The following is a 13,610-nucleotide window of genomic DNA, read 5'->3' on the forward strand; positions in this document are numbered from 1 at the left end:
GTACGAAACGTATTCAAGAAAGAATGAAAAGGAAAGGCAGAAAGAGAGAAATAATATCCTCCGCAGTAATAGTCAATAAACTATTATTGTTACTAATAAACAAAAAGAGTTCCCTCCCAGGAAAATACATTAGCTCCTTGAGGAATAAGATAAGACTATTATGATAAATGGAAGAGAAATCCTTATTAATACTTTGATATTTTTCCAATGCGCTCTTTATTTTTCACCGTATAACATACAGTTTCCACTTTGATAGTTTGAAATTTATTTATTTATTTATTTTTTTATTTATTTGGGATACATTGCTGTTAGGCGATAAGCCGGGTGGCAATGACATGATATAACAAACAGTAGTCATTCTTATAACATATCACAGTGTCATTAAATAGTCGCCATTAAATAGTGTCATTTAACAATCCCATCATGTATACCTTTTGCATTCACGCCTAAATGATTTAATGCTTTTGGGTAAGGGCTTAAAGAGTTCATCAGGCAGCTGGTTCCACTCTTTGATTCCCATATTTAGGAACGAAAACTTGGCGGTGTTTGTCCTTTGGGGCATGTATTTGATTTTAAGCGGGTGATCATTCCTGCCGAGATAACATGGCTTATTTACACTCTCGTTCAGTTCTTTCCAGCCTCCGTCAGCTTTCAATATTTTAAAAATGGCACACAGTCTATTCAGCTTCCGTCTGTTCTTTAGTGACCCCCATCCTAGTGAGCCTAGCATGTCACTTACACTGTCGGTCTGCCTATGTCGCCCTAAAACGTACCTGGCAGCCTTCCTTTGCACTGCTTCTAATTTTTTCACATGCCCTATTTCAAAGGGATCCCATACTGTGGTCGCATATTCGACAATAGGCCTTACAATTGTTTTGTAGGCCAATTCTTTAGTTGATTTAGTGCTTCCTTTGAGGCTCCGCATGACCCAGTGGAGCGATTTAAAGGCCTTGCCTACCACATAATCTGTGTGAAGTCCCCACCCTAAGTCTTTACTTAGGTGTACCCCTAGATATTTACAATTATCTTTTGTTACAATCGTTTCTCCCATTATTTTATATACCCTTCCCTCACCTGCCTTCCTTTTGGAGAATGAGACAACAATGAGAAATTGATCATTACACTAATTTGGTGGTAGAAGGGTTTGTACTAATTTAAACTCTGGTATATATAAAGAAAATAATTCATGACTTCGAGTAATTCCAGGAAGAAGGAAATCTGGAAAAGGTTCACTTGACTATATTACTCTATAATGCAATCAAATGGGAAATAACTCCTTCTAAAACCGATATGATATATAAAATATTAACCTATATAATTTTTCATCATTTAATTGAGAAATATTCTGCCAATAATGCATAGTTTTATACAATCTACTCTGTGAATTAATTTCTTTTCATTAAATAGTCAATTAGGTATTTAATGTGTTTCCAAATGTCTGATTGATTCAACCGACCAAGAATAGGCTCCAGTGCAAAAAAATTATTTGCGGGTGCTTCATTTTCTTTATTTAAGTTTTCCTCATTTGTGTTTAAACCTTCCGAATTAAACGGGAAGAAATATAGACTTTATGGTTTTTTAGCATACACTGGTTGAGTCGAAATGGGATCATGTTTTATTACCAATGGCTGATGTAAGCTAATGCCCAATGATTTCAAATTCCTTAAAAGAACGATTTTTTAATTATCTTCAGTATATACTTGAATGTTTCATTGTTTTTAATCTTGGGTATCGTGCCCACATAAATTATCAGGCTTCACGTGGTGAGCTTATAGTATTAGTATTTTTGAAACTAAGATTTGCTCGCGAGGTGGCTGTTGAAGTTCAGATGAACAATATGAACGTGATTCCTTCCGGTGAAGTCCATAAAAAACGAAATATCACCTTTTCTGTATTTCATTCCTGCTACAGGTATTCGGGGAAGTCGCTCCATTTCTACGGCGTGAATTCGATCGGCGAGGGCTCAGCCTGATCTCTTTCATCTTGCCTCCAGACGCTCCCGCTGATGTCAAAATAGAGCTGACGGAGCCTTTGTCCAGGTGAGCGGAAAGAGCATCGGGCAAAACTTTTGGTTACACCACCTAGTACAAAATAATCACAATGCACAATGTATTATACTGAGGATGTTTTTTCGAAAATATACGAGTTGCCGTTCAGTAATATGGAGAGATATCTGTTTCCCATCCAACCCCCGATACTGCAACAGATTAACTTATAAACATTCAACCGCTGGCATTATTATTACCCTATAATTCTCTCCAAATGTCCTTCAGTTACTTTAAGAAACGCCCCGCAAATCTTGTCGGTATCATTCTGGCCAATGGGCACATCCAAAAAGTCGCCCTACCCACAAATCACACCGACTCGGTGAAATCACAAAAAATGCAAAAACTTTCCGATTGTAACTAATCACGTTCCACCCAAGAGGAATATTTTGAATCTTTTCTCAGTTATTCCTGCCTGACGACGAATCCCTGGCAAGGTCCAAAGCCACCGCTAGGTGTGTGGCAGGGAGTGAATACAAACACCAAACTAATATTGACCCAAATAATTTTATCCCTACCGCGGTTGGACAATGTGATTCTGACCCCTTATCGTTCGTGGAAAAAATGAAAATCTCTTCTGGGTGAAACACATACAGGTAATATGTATACAAGCTAACGAAAAATTAGGATTTATTCGAAGATTATGGGTAACTGTGAAGAAAAAGTCAAAGAGAAATCTAATCTTTCGCCGGTTAGGCCTCATTTATAGAACATGCCACAAGTACTTTGGATTCTCATGAAGTTGCATTGATTGCCAAATTGCATCACGTGAATCGTATCCAAAATATTAGTGGGGCTAGGCTGGGAATCACTCACGGAGCGAAGGTTAAATAGCAGATTGAAGCTCTTGCATAAATTGGAAGGAGGTCTCATTAGCAGTGATGTTGAAAATGTACTCGTATTATTACCCCATTGTACTACGGTAGGAGAGATCATGCTAATAAAATTAGAGAGACCAAGGGTCGAACACAGAGATTTAAAATGCCATATTTTCCACGAACGATAATGGATAATTATAAAATTGTTCGACCGTGGAAGGTCATCTTCACGTGGTGTACTCACCCCCCGCCACACCCCCTGGCGGTGGCATTCAGGGCTTATATAAATAAATAAATAAGATCCCTCTTCCGTTCCCTGCTTAACATTCTTCCCTCACCCTCTTGCCCTTCACGTCCTCTGTCAAAACTTCTTCTAATCCTTCTCCTGCAGAAATTGGTTCCACATGAACCGAATGTAATGAGCTATTGTGCTCTTATCTATCTAATTTAACTGACTTTCAACCGTTTTTTATGGAATTATTCACAGAAACTTTGACCTTATCGTCATGGGCTCTTATTGGAAGGTGCCGAATGTTCAAACGGAAATGTTTTCATCTATTGCCATGCTGGTGAGTACCATTAAATCTAAGCACAAGTTGACAGAAAGATTCTGCTATTTTCCAACTTTCCTTAAATATATAAAAAAAATATATATATATACATATATATATATACATATATATACATATATATATAATCATTATATCATATCCACATATATATAATTATCATTAGGTAATCTACCGGTTTAAGTAGGTTTTTGGATGGACAAGGCTACTAAATAAAACATTCTGTGACTCCTAACAAAACACAAAATCCAGCATCCTACTCTATATCAGGTCCCTATTCATCTCTGAGTACTTTCTTCCTCCCTTCATCCCGTCCAACATCCCTATCCTGTTCCTGTCCCTTCCTCCTCTGCCAAACATTCTCCCCTCTATTAGAGTCTTCCACTCCCAACTGCCGGTCAATACCCCCTTCATCCACTTTTCCTGCCTCCATAGGATTTCACCCAACAAACCAAGTACTTCCTCTATTGTTTTCTTCTCTGTCCATTTCACCTTCTCCATTTCTTCTCCACACCCACATTTCAGAAGCCTCCAGTCTACAGGAGGTCCTGTACGTCTATACTCCTGCTTCAATGACCAAGTTTCCGCGCCGCACATAGCTACGCTCCAAATCAAAGTTTTTACGAGTCTTTTCTTAACATCCTCACTCAACGTCCCATTCGTCAACTCCCTCCTCCTTGTAAAAGCCTCCTTGTCTAGCGAAATTCTTCTCCTTACGTCCCTACTACTTTGACCGTGTTGGTCCAAAGCACTTCCCAGATACGTAAGCTGTTTGACCTGCTCTAGTTTTTGCCCTCCTATTTTAACGTTTATCTTAGCCTTTTTCTTGCTAAAAAACCGCATAAACTTTTTTTCATTAATTTTCATTCTCATCCCATTCCTGTCGCACTGACTTTCAAATTCACTCAGCAATGTTTGCAGCCCCTTGGCTGACTGACGAATTAAAGCTTGGTCATTAGCGAACCAAACTGATTTTACGAATTCCCCGCCGACTTTCATTCCTACCTCGAGTTCTTCCCATGCCTCTTTGATCATTTCCTCTGCATACAGGTTGAACAGCAACGGTGATAATGGGCAACCCTGCCTTACACATCTTCCTATCACTGCCCATGCGAAGTCCCCGTTCCCCACTCGTACCTGAGCAGTCTGAGACATATACATGTTGCGGATTAGCCTCCTTTCCCTCCAATCTATTCCTATTTTCCGCAGAATACTCATTAGTTTTTCCCTATTCACTCTATCAAACGCTTTTTCGAAATCTACGAAACATGCAGATACCTCCTGGTTGTGTTCTATATTCCTCTCGATTAATAATCTCATTACTGCAATGGCATCACGCGTACCTCTCCCCTTCCTAAACCCAAACTGATCATCCCCTAAGTAATCATTTTCCCTACTCTCTATCCTTTTGTTTATGATCCTGAGAACAACTGCGTGGGATATCAAACTTATCGTTCTGTAGTCCTCACATGATGTAGCCTTTACCTTTTTCTGAATAGGAACTAAAACTGATCTCACAAAGTCTTCCGGCCAGATTCCCTCCTCATAAATACTATGGATCAACCCATATAGCCTCTTCCTCCCAAATTTTCCTAAGCATTTCAAAAGTTACGCGGGAATGTTATCCACCGCCACGGCCTTATTTAGTTTCATCTCCCTTAATGCCCTTTCTATCTCATTGTCTAGTATGCCTGCACCTAAGATATCTTCCTCTACGTCATGTTCCTTTTCAATGTCTAACTTTGTTCGTCTAAGCTCTTTACTATACGGTTCTTCTATATATTCCTTCTATCTCTCTTGGATCTTTCCTGGGTCTACTATTACCTTACCCGCCCTACCTCTAACTGTTAGCATAGGTCTTCCTTTCTTACTTCCCGATAACGATTTAACTTTGCTGTACAGCGCACCGATTTCACCCTTCCTCTGCATACTTTCCATATCCTCGCACTGCGTCTTCCACCATGCTTCTTTTGCTTTATTTGTTGCCCGCCACAATTTATTGTTTAATTCTTTGTACTTCATTTTGCCTAATTCCGTATTCAAATTCTTCCATTTCCGCCGCTCATCCATCTTTGTAATCATCTCATCCGTTATCCATGGTTTCCTAATCCTTTTATCGTTAACGGTTCCAATAGTGTCTTTTGCGGCTTTACACAACCCTTTCTTGATACATTCCCATTTTTCTTCGATAGTACTAAGCTCTTTAACATCCTCCATGTTTTCCTCTACCTCCTGTTTGTATTCCTTCCTTTTCAAACCAATTAATCCTTCTACATTCCATTTCATAACTCGCCGCCCCTGCCTTATCTTTTTGAAACAGACGCTACATTTCATAACAACTAAATTTTGGTCAGAGTCCGCATCTGCTCCCGGGAAGCTGTGCGAATTTATCACGCTGTTCCTAAATCTGTGTCTAACCAGAATATCATAGCTGATACATTTCTGTTTCACCTGGCATTTTCCATGTATACCTGCGTCTTTTGTGGTGTCTAAACCAAGTGTTGGTGTTGACTAAGCCCTGTCTCATGCAGAACTCAAGTGCTTTCTTCCCGCGGTCATTCCTCGTGCCTAAACCGTAGTCCCCCACCTCATCACCATCTCTTTCTTCACCTACCGTCGCATTCCAATCCCCCATCACTATCAAATTTTTCCCTGCAGGAACCCACGCAAATATGTCCTCTAATTGTTTCGACACAATATAACACAAATAGAAAAGAATAGACACATTTAAAAGAACACTCACACGGTATATTGTGTCAGCCCATTATTATGCCGCTCGTTTGAGTTTTTCCGTTCAATCGTGATATTAAGCTACCTAGCTACTGTTCCTGTCTCTTCTGTGTTCGTCGTGGGATCCAGCACCAGGTTTTGCGCCGCGGATTCTGCCCTATTTTGAATGTGCTATCCTTTCCCTCACCACTGTCTTCCTTCGTTTCCTATTTCTTTTCTACAACCTTCTCAATCGCCTAAACATAGACAACTCTTATCCCATTCCGTTTTGGATCCGAAATTTTCGCCGTCACGCCTATAAGCTCGCCAAATACACAAGCCACACCGAGTTTCTCACCTCCTGCCTGTCCTCAGGAATCGTTCCCTACGGTCTAGTCATTTCCCTTCCACTATCTGCTACTCTTCCCGATATCCACCCCAAACTTAATGCATTTTCTTACCAAAAATCTTTAGAATACACCCACCTTATCCTTATGCAATACCAATGCATTCGTGAACAACACAAATCAAACCTTTTTTCCCTCTTTAAAATAATCTCGTTGGCTTCTGCTCACCTAATTCCACAACTCAACGCCATAATTTTTTCTGCCCTACGTTCCCTCCAACAAAAACGTCAAACTCTCCTTAAAAAGCTGTCCAACTTGTGCATTTCCTACTTCCGAGTTGGTCTCAAAATTCCACACTCTCACCCTTTCCCGCCACCTCCTCCTCAACCACCCCCACTCATTCAATATAAGCCTGACCTCTGCAGCATTTACAACCTTCCCCCTCCTCCCAAAGGCCCTCCGGTTTTTCCAAAACGCCAGCCACCACCGAACAATCCCAACACCCCCCCTCCCTCCGACAATGCCCATGACATTGTAAACCTTTCAAACACCAGCCTTTCAGACAATGAAATATCCGTTCTTAGTAAAGGCCTATCCTTCTCCCCTACACCAAAAATAAACAACATAAACATACTCACTGATACCCTCAATTTCTGCCGAAACCGTCGATGGCGCGCCTTCTGGAAATCACAAAGTAAACCTTTCAGTAACTTAAAAACCAATCCCGCACTTGACAAATTCCGCCCGGCTTCAACTCATGAGCCAAAACCCCTTCCTAATAACCATCCTGTCGAAATTTTTATGCGTCTCCTTATCGAAAAAGTTTCCAATCAATCCTTCAGAAAACATCTCAGACCGAAAAATAACCTCTCCATGAACGAACGTCATGCCCTAAAACCCTACAGTCCAATCCTAACATCGTTGTTACCTCCGCCGATATAGGCTCCTCTGTTGTAATTCTAAACACCAATGATTATATTTCCAAAGCCCTCGCTCACCTGAACGATACATCCACCTATACCACTCTAACCAAAAACCCAACACAAACTTTCCAAACCGAAATTCGGTCTTTTCTCCTCCACTCCGGACCAGAAGAAGGCCTCACCTCCCAAGACATATCCCTACTTTCACCCCCAAACCCCAGAACACCCCAGTTTTATATCCTCCCAAAAATACACAAACCCAACATCCCCTGTCGTCCTATAGTTTCCAGTTACAATTCTCCCACCGAAAGAATCTCCGCATTTCTTGACCACCACCTACAACCACTTGTACTCTCCTTGCCCTCCTTCACGAAAGACACGTACCACTTCCTCGACCGTCTAAATTCCGTCTCTATTCCCTCCACACCCAACCTACTTATGGCCACCATCGACGTTACCTCACTTTACACTTCTATTCCCCATGCAGAAGGTTTATCCTCCCTCAGGCATTATCTCTCTCTACGCCCCCTACCCCAGCGCCCCTCAACGGAATTTCTCCTCAATCTTGCCACTTTCGTCCTAACTAAAAATGCAGTCACTTTCCAAAATTGTTTTTACCTACAGACAAAAGGCACAGCGATGGGAACGAGGATGGCACCATCATACGCCAATCTCTTCATGGGCCATCTCGAAGAGACTTTCCTGTCACAGCAACCCCTTCAACCTCTTTTCTGGGTCCGCTACATAGACGATATTTTTATTCTCTGGACACATGGCTCTGATTCTCTCAACAATTTCTTATCCGCCTTAAATTCATCTTTCACTGTTAAATTCACCTCTTCCATTTCATACTCCACCATCACCTTTCTTGACACAGACATCTCACTTCAAAACAACAAATTCACTACTTCAGTACACATCAAAGCCACTAACCATCAGCAATACCTACACCACACAAGCTGTCATCCTCAACACACGAAACGCTCGATTCCTAACTCTCTCTCTATCCGCGGACACCGAATTTGCAACACCACAGCCACTCTCAACAAATACCTTGCCAATCTACACCTTGCACTCCTCAAACGCGGTTACCCAGAAAAGTTACTACGAAATAAAATCCACCGCTCCACCCGACCACACACACCACACAATAACCAGCCCACATCTGACGCAGGACTCAACCTTTGCACCACCTATTACCCCGGATCACACAGACTGAAAACCCTCCTTAAAGAACCCTCCAATTTTACATGACAATGACGCGACCTCATCCTTACTACCCCAATGCCCATCTATCGCATACAGACGACCCGCCAATCTCAAAAACCTTCTGAGATCCACCAACCCTTTGGCGCCCCCCCGTGACAAATTTCCCAATATTTCCCCAACTAACAACCGCCCCCGATGTAAAACCTTTGCACTTCCTTTTACATAGGTGAATGCATTACCCCCTTATCCATCCGAATGAATAATCACCGGTACTCCTGCAATTCTGCCTCACTCTCTTCTCTTCCTATCCCTTCACACGCCAATTCCCACAACCTTTCATTCGACCAGTGTTTTGCTCTAAGGATCCTAGAATCCCTACCTGATTCAGCCACCAACATATAGGTGAGAACTCGTGAATCCGCCTACATACTATCCTTCCGTTCCTTTAAAATTCCCACCCTAAACCGCCATATTTAATTTCCCTCCCAGCATTCACTCCACACCTCCCCTCCACGCCCATAGCTCTTTCCCCTCTCCTCAGCAATAGGTTATTTTCAGTCTCTCTTGAAGAAGGCCTCTCAGAGGGCCGAAAGCTCGAACAATTTACCGTGTGAGTGTTCTTTTAAATGTGTCTATTCTTTTCTATTTGTGTTATATTGTGTCAGCCCATTATTGTGCCGCTCGTGTGAGTTTTTCCGTACAATCGTTATATATATATATATATATATATATATATATATATATATATATATATATATATATATATATGTATATATATATATATATATGTATATATATATATATATATATATATATATATATATATATATATATATATATATATATATATATGTATATATATATATGTATATATATATATGTATATATACAGGTTCATACGCACAACTGATATGACAGGGACAGTTGATCTATATCTATTGATTTCAGTTATTTTTCTCTCAAGAGTTCAAAATCAGTGTTTGAATCAAGTTTAAAATTTAAAAAATTGAAAGGCATGCCACCGATATCATTTGCATCAACTGGATAACTTGGCCGAGACTTCATTCGCTCGACAGGAGATGATGGTGGATGGCTACGCGTCCCTCGGGATTGACTTCGATAAACTGGTGGTTGCCATCCCGGCCTTCTGCATCTCCTTAAAGCTCTGCTCTCGCCACGACAGCGGCGTCCAGAGCCCCTTCTGCGGCGGCGGCGATGAAGGCCTTTACGAGGAGACGAAGATGGTGCTGCACAGCTCGGAGGTGAGCACCAACCCCCATCGCCCCATTCGCCGCCGGGAGCACCTCTCGCACCCCGCTCGTACCATACTAAGTAAAACGGTGACCTGAAATTGCCGCAGGCGGGGGCAAGGCGAACATATTTGGAGGCTATTAGAAATTTTTTCCCTTGGTCGCCTCATCACCGATAAAGAAAAACCATAATGACAGTCGGTAAATGTTGCAAGGACTCTTCTGAGGGTAACCTACGTGATGCTGTAAAAAATACATAGGAATATGTAAATGTCATTTATCATTTCAATTGAAAACAACATTTATCTTTTATTGTGATACAAATTCGCCATACAGATGTAAATATTTACCATATCTCTGAAACAGTTTTCAAACTTCTTCGGCATAAACCTCTACCGCCTGAATTCGCAGCCAACCGATGACCGCATCCTGATGTTCCTCGCCGAGACGAGCACAAAACATTTGAGGTCGCCTAAGTCGTCGTGTTTCCATGTAACGGAGTCGTAAAAATCTGAAGAACACCTTCTAAAGATTCCAGATATCTTAAAACGCCGATTTTTACGAACTGTTTTCAGGCTCAGCAGTACCTTGTTCACCACCATAGATTGGGGCGACCATTTCTGTCATCATCATAGACATAATTTTATTCACTCTTAAGCGAACGGAAACACTGACGCACAACTCTCATTGCCTCTCATCACATTTGGTCCGTATAAAACACCAAGTTTCCAATGATGAATGTCAGCTGATTTGAAGTTTTTTTTATCAGTAAAAACCTTATCACTGAACGGACTTCGCATTTGACGGGAATTCCAATTGTGTTGCTCATTTTGTCTCTCTATCGTAAACAAACGACAAGCGGTGTGACCTCCCAACCACTGCAGCTCGGGCCGAACTGACCTATACTGTGTGCGTCACTACAGCGACCATTCGGCTGCGTCTTCCACTAATTCTCACTCTACTACACGGAAACGGAGTTTATTTTCTGGAAGGCCTTGGTATATTAATTCCATACTTTTTCTTAGGGGCACACTCCTCACATTGTTTCCCATCACGCTTCCAGTCGGCTCTAATTTATTCTCTTCTTTTCAAGCGAGTATAATTGACAGAACTAGCATCTTGACTTTATCTTTTGCACAAACACATCGAATTCGGAATCCTCCTCAACTTCTACCCCCCCCCTCTAATTCCCTCCTGATGTCAAATTCTTCTGACTCATTCCGCTGCACGCCTCAATCCCCTTGTACCATGGAGTTACCCTCTCCTGCACTTCGATAAGATCCCTCTTTTCTTATTTTGTCTTTTCGACTGTTCTTGATTGTTTTATCCAGACCGCCGCCTTTTGCCTTCGCTTTTTCCCGTCCCAATCTCCAAGTTTCACATCCATACATGGAGACTCTCCACGCGTATGTTTTTGGTTCTCTCTTGCTTGCACGGGAGCAGGTGCTTTCTGCAGCAAAGAGGCCTTTCTGAATTCTAAATGCTCTCTTTTATAGGATCTGCCTGTGGCCTCTTATTTGTTAAATTCTTCTTCTTACCTTCTTTGTGCTTCCTAGATGAGTGAGTGTAATTAAAACACTTCAAAATTTGTTATTTCATTGTAAATTTACAGTTAACTTAACAATTTTCTGTCCCTCATCATTAGTTTGTTTTACGTTTATTTCTTGATTTCATTTCACATTGGTATTTTTATTATCTTTAGTGCAGTCTTAAGTCGTTCACTGCGTTTCTTCATTACTACCTACGCATAGATCCTCATACATATTTCTTCCCGCGTCTGTTTATCGCCTAAGCTGTCCCCTCTCGTACCATGCAGTCAAAAGAAGTTCGAAGTGGTGGCAAGGGCAATACCTCTGCCACCATCCCGACCGTATTCATGCTACGTTATTTGCGTGTAGAGTCAGTATTGGTGGCCATTCAATGTTTACAAATTTAACATCAGATGAGTTTCAACGACCTGCTAAATGTTTTCTTCCAGTTTTCAGTCCAGTTTAAAGGGAAAAAGAAGGTACAGGGAAAGATAGGGGTGAGTTCAATCCGAGAAAATAATTGGAAGGGTGGGGGAGCAGTTGGGCGTAGGTCACTGAATACAAACTATTTTCGTTTTTGCGACAGAAAACACATTTGTAGGAGTCGAGGAGATTGCTTGGAACTACGTATCTTTGACAAGGGTGATATCGGGCCCCCATAAAAATACTCTTCAACACTTTGAAATATTTAACACGAACAAAAATATTTAAATTCCCATGCTAATGTGTAAATGGCCTCAAATATTCGTGGAGTTATATCAATATTCGACGCACCTTATTTCACAATTCGGATATTCGGGATAAAAACTGGAAAGAGGTTGTCTGGATGGAAGCGGATTCACGAAAGTGATTATTTCAATCATTTCCTTTGCAGCTCATGAGGAAGATGTCCAACACTTCAGAGGACTGGGTCATGGTGAAGGACGAATACTCCGGCTTGCCCTACGCTCACAGCAAGTCCCTGCAATGGGCGTCCTTTGAAGACTCCGAGTCCGTCAGGAAGAAGGTATTCATAATTTATAGGTATCTAGGCTAGGACACTACGACGAGCACTTAAGGACAATGAAATGGCTTTCATTGAAGTCGCATTGGTTCAGTTCTCCTAATGGGAAATACAACTGCTATTCCATTCAAAAATCTTCGTGGAATCTCTTCTTTTGGAATTTTTACTCGTACCCGTCATCAAATCTCCTCTACTTGAAAATGCATTCTATTTTGACGCCATTCTATTTCTAACTTCGTGTCTGCTGCCACTCCTCTTAACATCTAAGATGCCGCCCAAATACACGAAGCTTCCCTAATTTTTCGATTCTACTTTAATTCTCAACTAAGATTTTTCCTGCTTCTCTTGAATCTCACAATCGTGATAGCCTTGAGGTTCGTTTTCATTTTTCCTATAAAGCATTCTACAACAACTGTAATTAATTGCAGAAAATTAATCGCGAGCAATCAGCCTGCTTTCCTGATATCGGGTCCCGGTGATGGTTCCTCGTCACTGAAAATCCGGATCCCTAGAGGGCAGATATTTACTACGACAATCCACAACGTTTCCTTCTCGGACGGCGGCCCTTGGCAAGTGGCTGGAGAAATGTAAAATCTAGACAGGGATCACGACTACAGTATGTGTAGGCCCTGCGACAGTCGCAGGCGATGGGAATGCACTGTTTGTGGTGACAGATTTATCCTGAGAGTGAATCACTCTCGCAACAAAACCTGAATAACGGGTGAACCAGCTACAAAAGAAGGCAAACCGTCATCCACCGCGAAGCTAGAGCAGTGCGTCACCGGCTAAAGCACGCTCTGAGACACCCCGGCAGCGCCAGCCGCTGAGGGAAACCCCGCGTATGCCGATGGACCGCGGCCGGCCGAGCATGACTCGGAAAGTGGTTTTTGGGCACAATAGATTAACTACAGCCAAAGAAGAGAAACGTGCGCATTAAGTTTTCGATATCGACATTACCCTGCGATTCATCGAAAAGGTGAGTGGCAGGGGGAACAACCGCCAGGTGGGTGATAAGGGAGGATACTAATAGAGAGTAATAAGGGAGGAAATGGGAGAGGAAGGGAAAAGGGAAAAATATTCCATGCAAAACAATTAAATAACGTACAAATTTGTAGACAAGCTGGAAGAAGACTTGATTCAAAAAGAGGAAAAATTCATCTGACAAATTTGTAAATCCTAATGCGCAAAAAGGTGATAAAAATGAACCA

The 13,610-nt window shown here is 41.6% G+C and overlaps 1 protein-coding gene across 1 annotated transcript in view; it reads left to right on the forward strand.

Annotated features, from left to right (window-relative positions):
- LOC139689843 (chitotriosidase-1-like) overlaps positions 1-13,610 on the forward strand; it is a 30,762-nt gene that overhangs the window by 14,408 nt on the left and 2,744 nt on the right. The window contains exons 6-9 of the mRNA XM_071586936.1: positions 1,912-2,039; positions 3,351-3,432; positions 9,697-9,882; positions 12,274-12,405. Coding sequence (XP_071443037.1) covers positions 1,912-2,039; positions 3,351-3,432; positions 9,697-9,882; positions 12,274-12,405 — 528 coding nt within the window. The remainder of the gene's footprint in view (positions 1-1,911; positions 2,040-3,350; positions 3,433-9,696; positions 9,883-12,273; positions 12,406-13,610) is intronic.

This window comes from Hetaerina americana, unplaced genomic scaffold (assembly GCF_022747635.1).
Source record: "Hetaerina americana unplaced genomic scaffold, ioHetAmer1.1.p SCAF_28, whole genome shotgun sequence".
Lineage (NCBI taxonomy): Eukaryota > Metazoa > Arthropoda > Insecta > Odonata > Calopterygidae > Hetaerina > Hetaerina americana.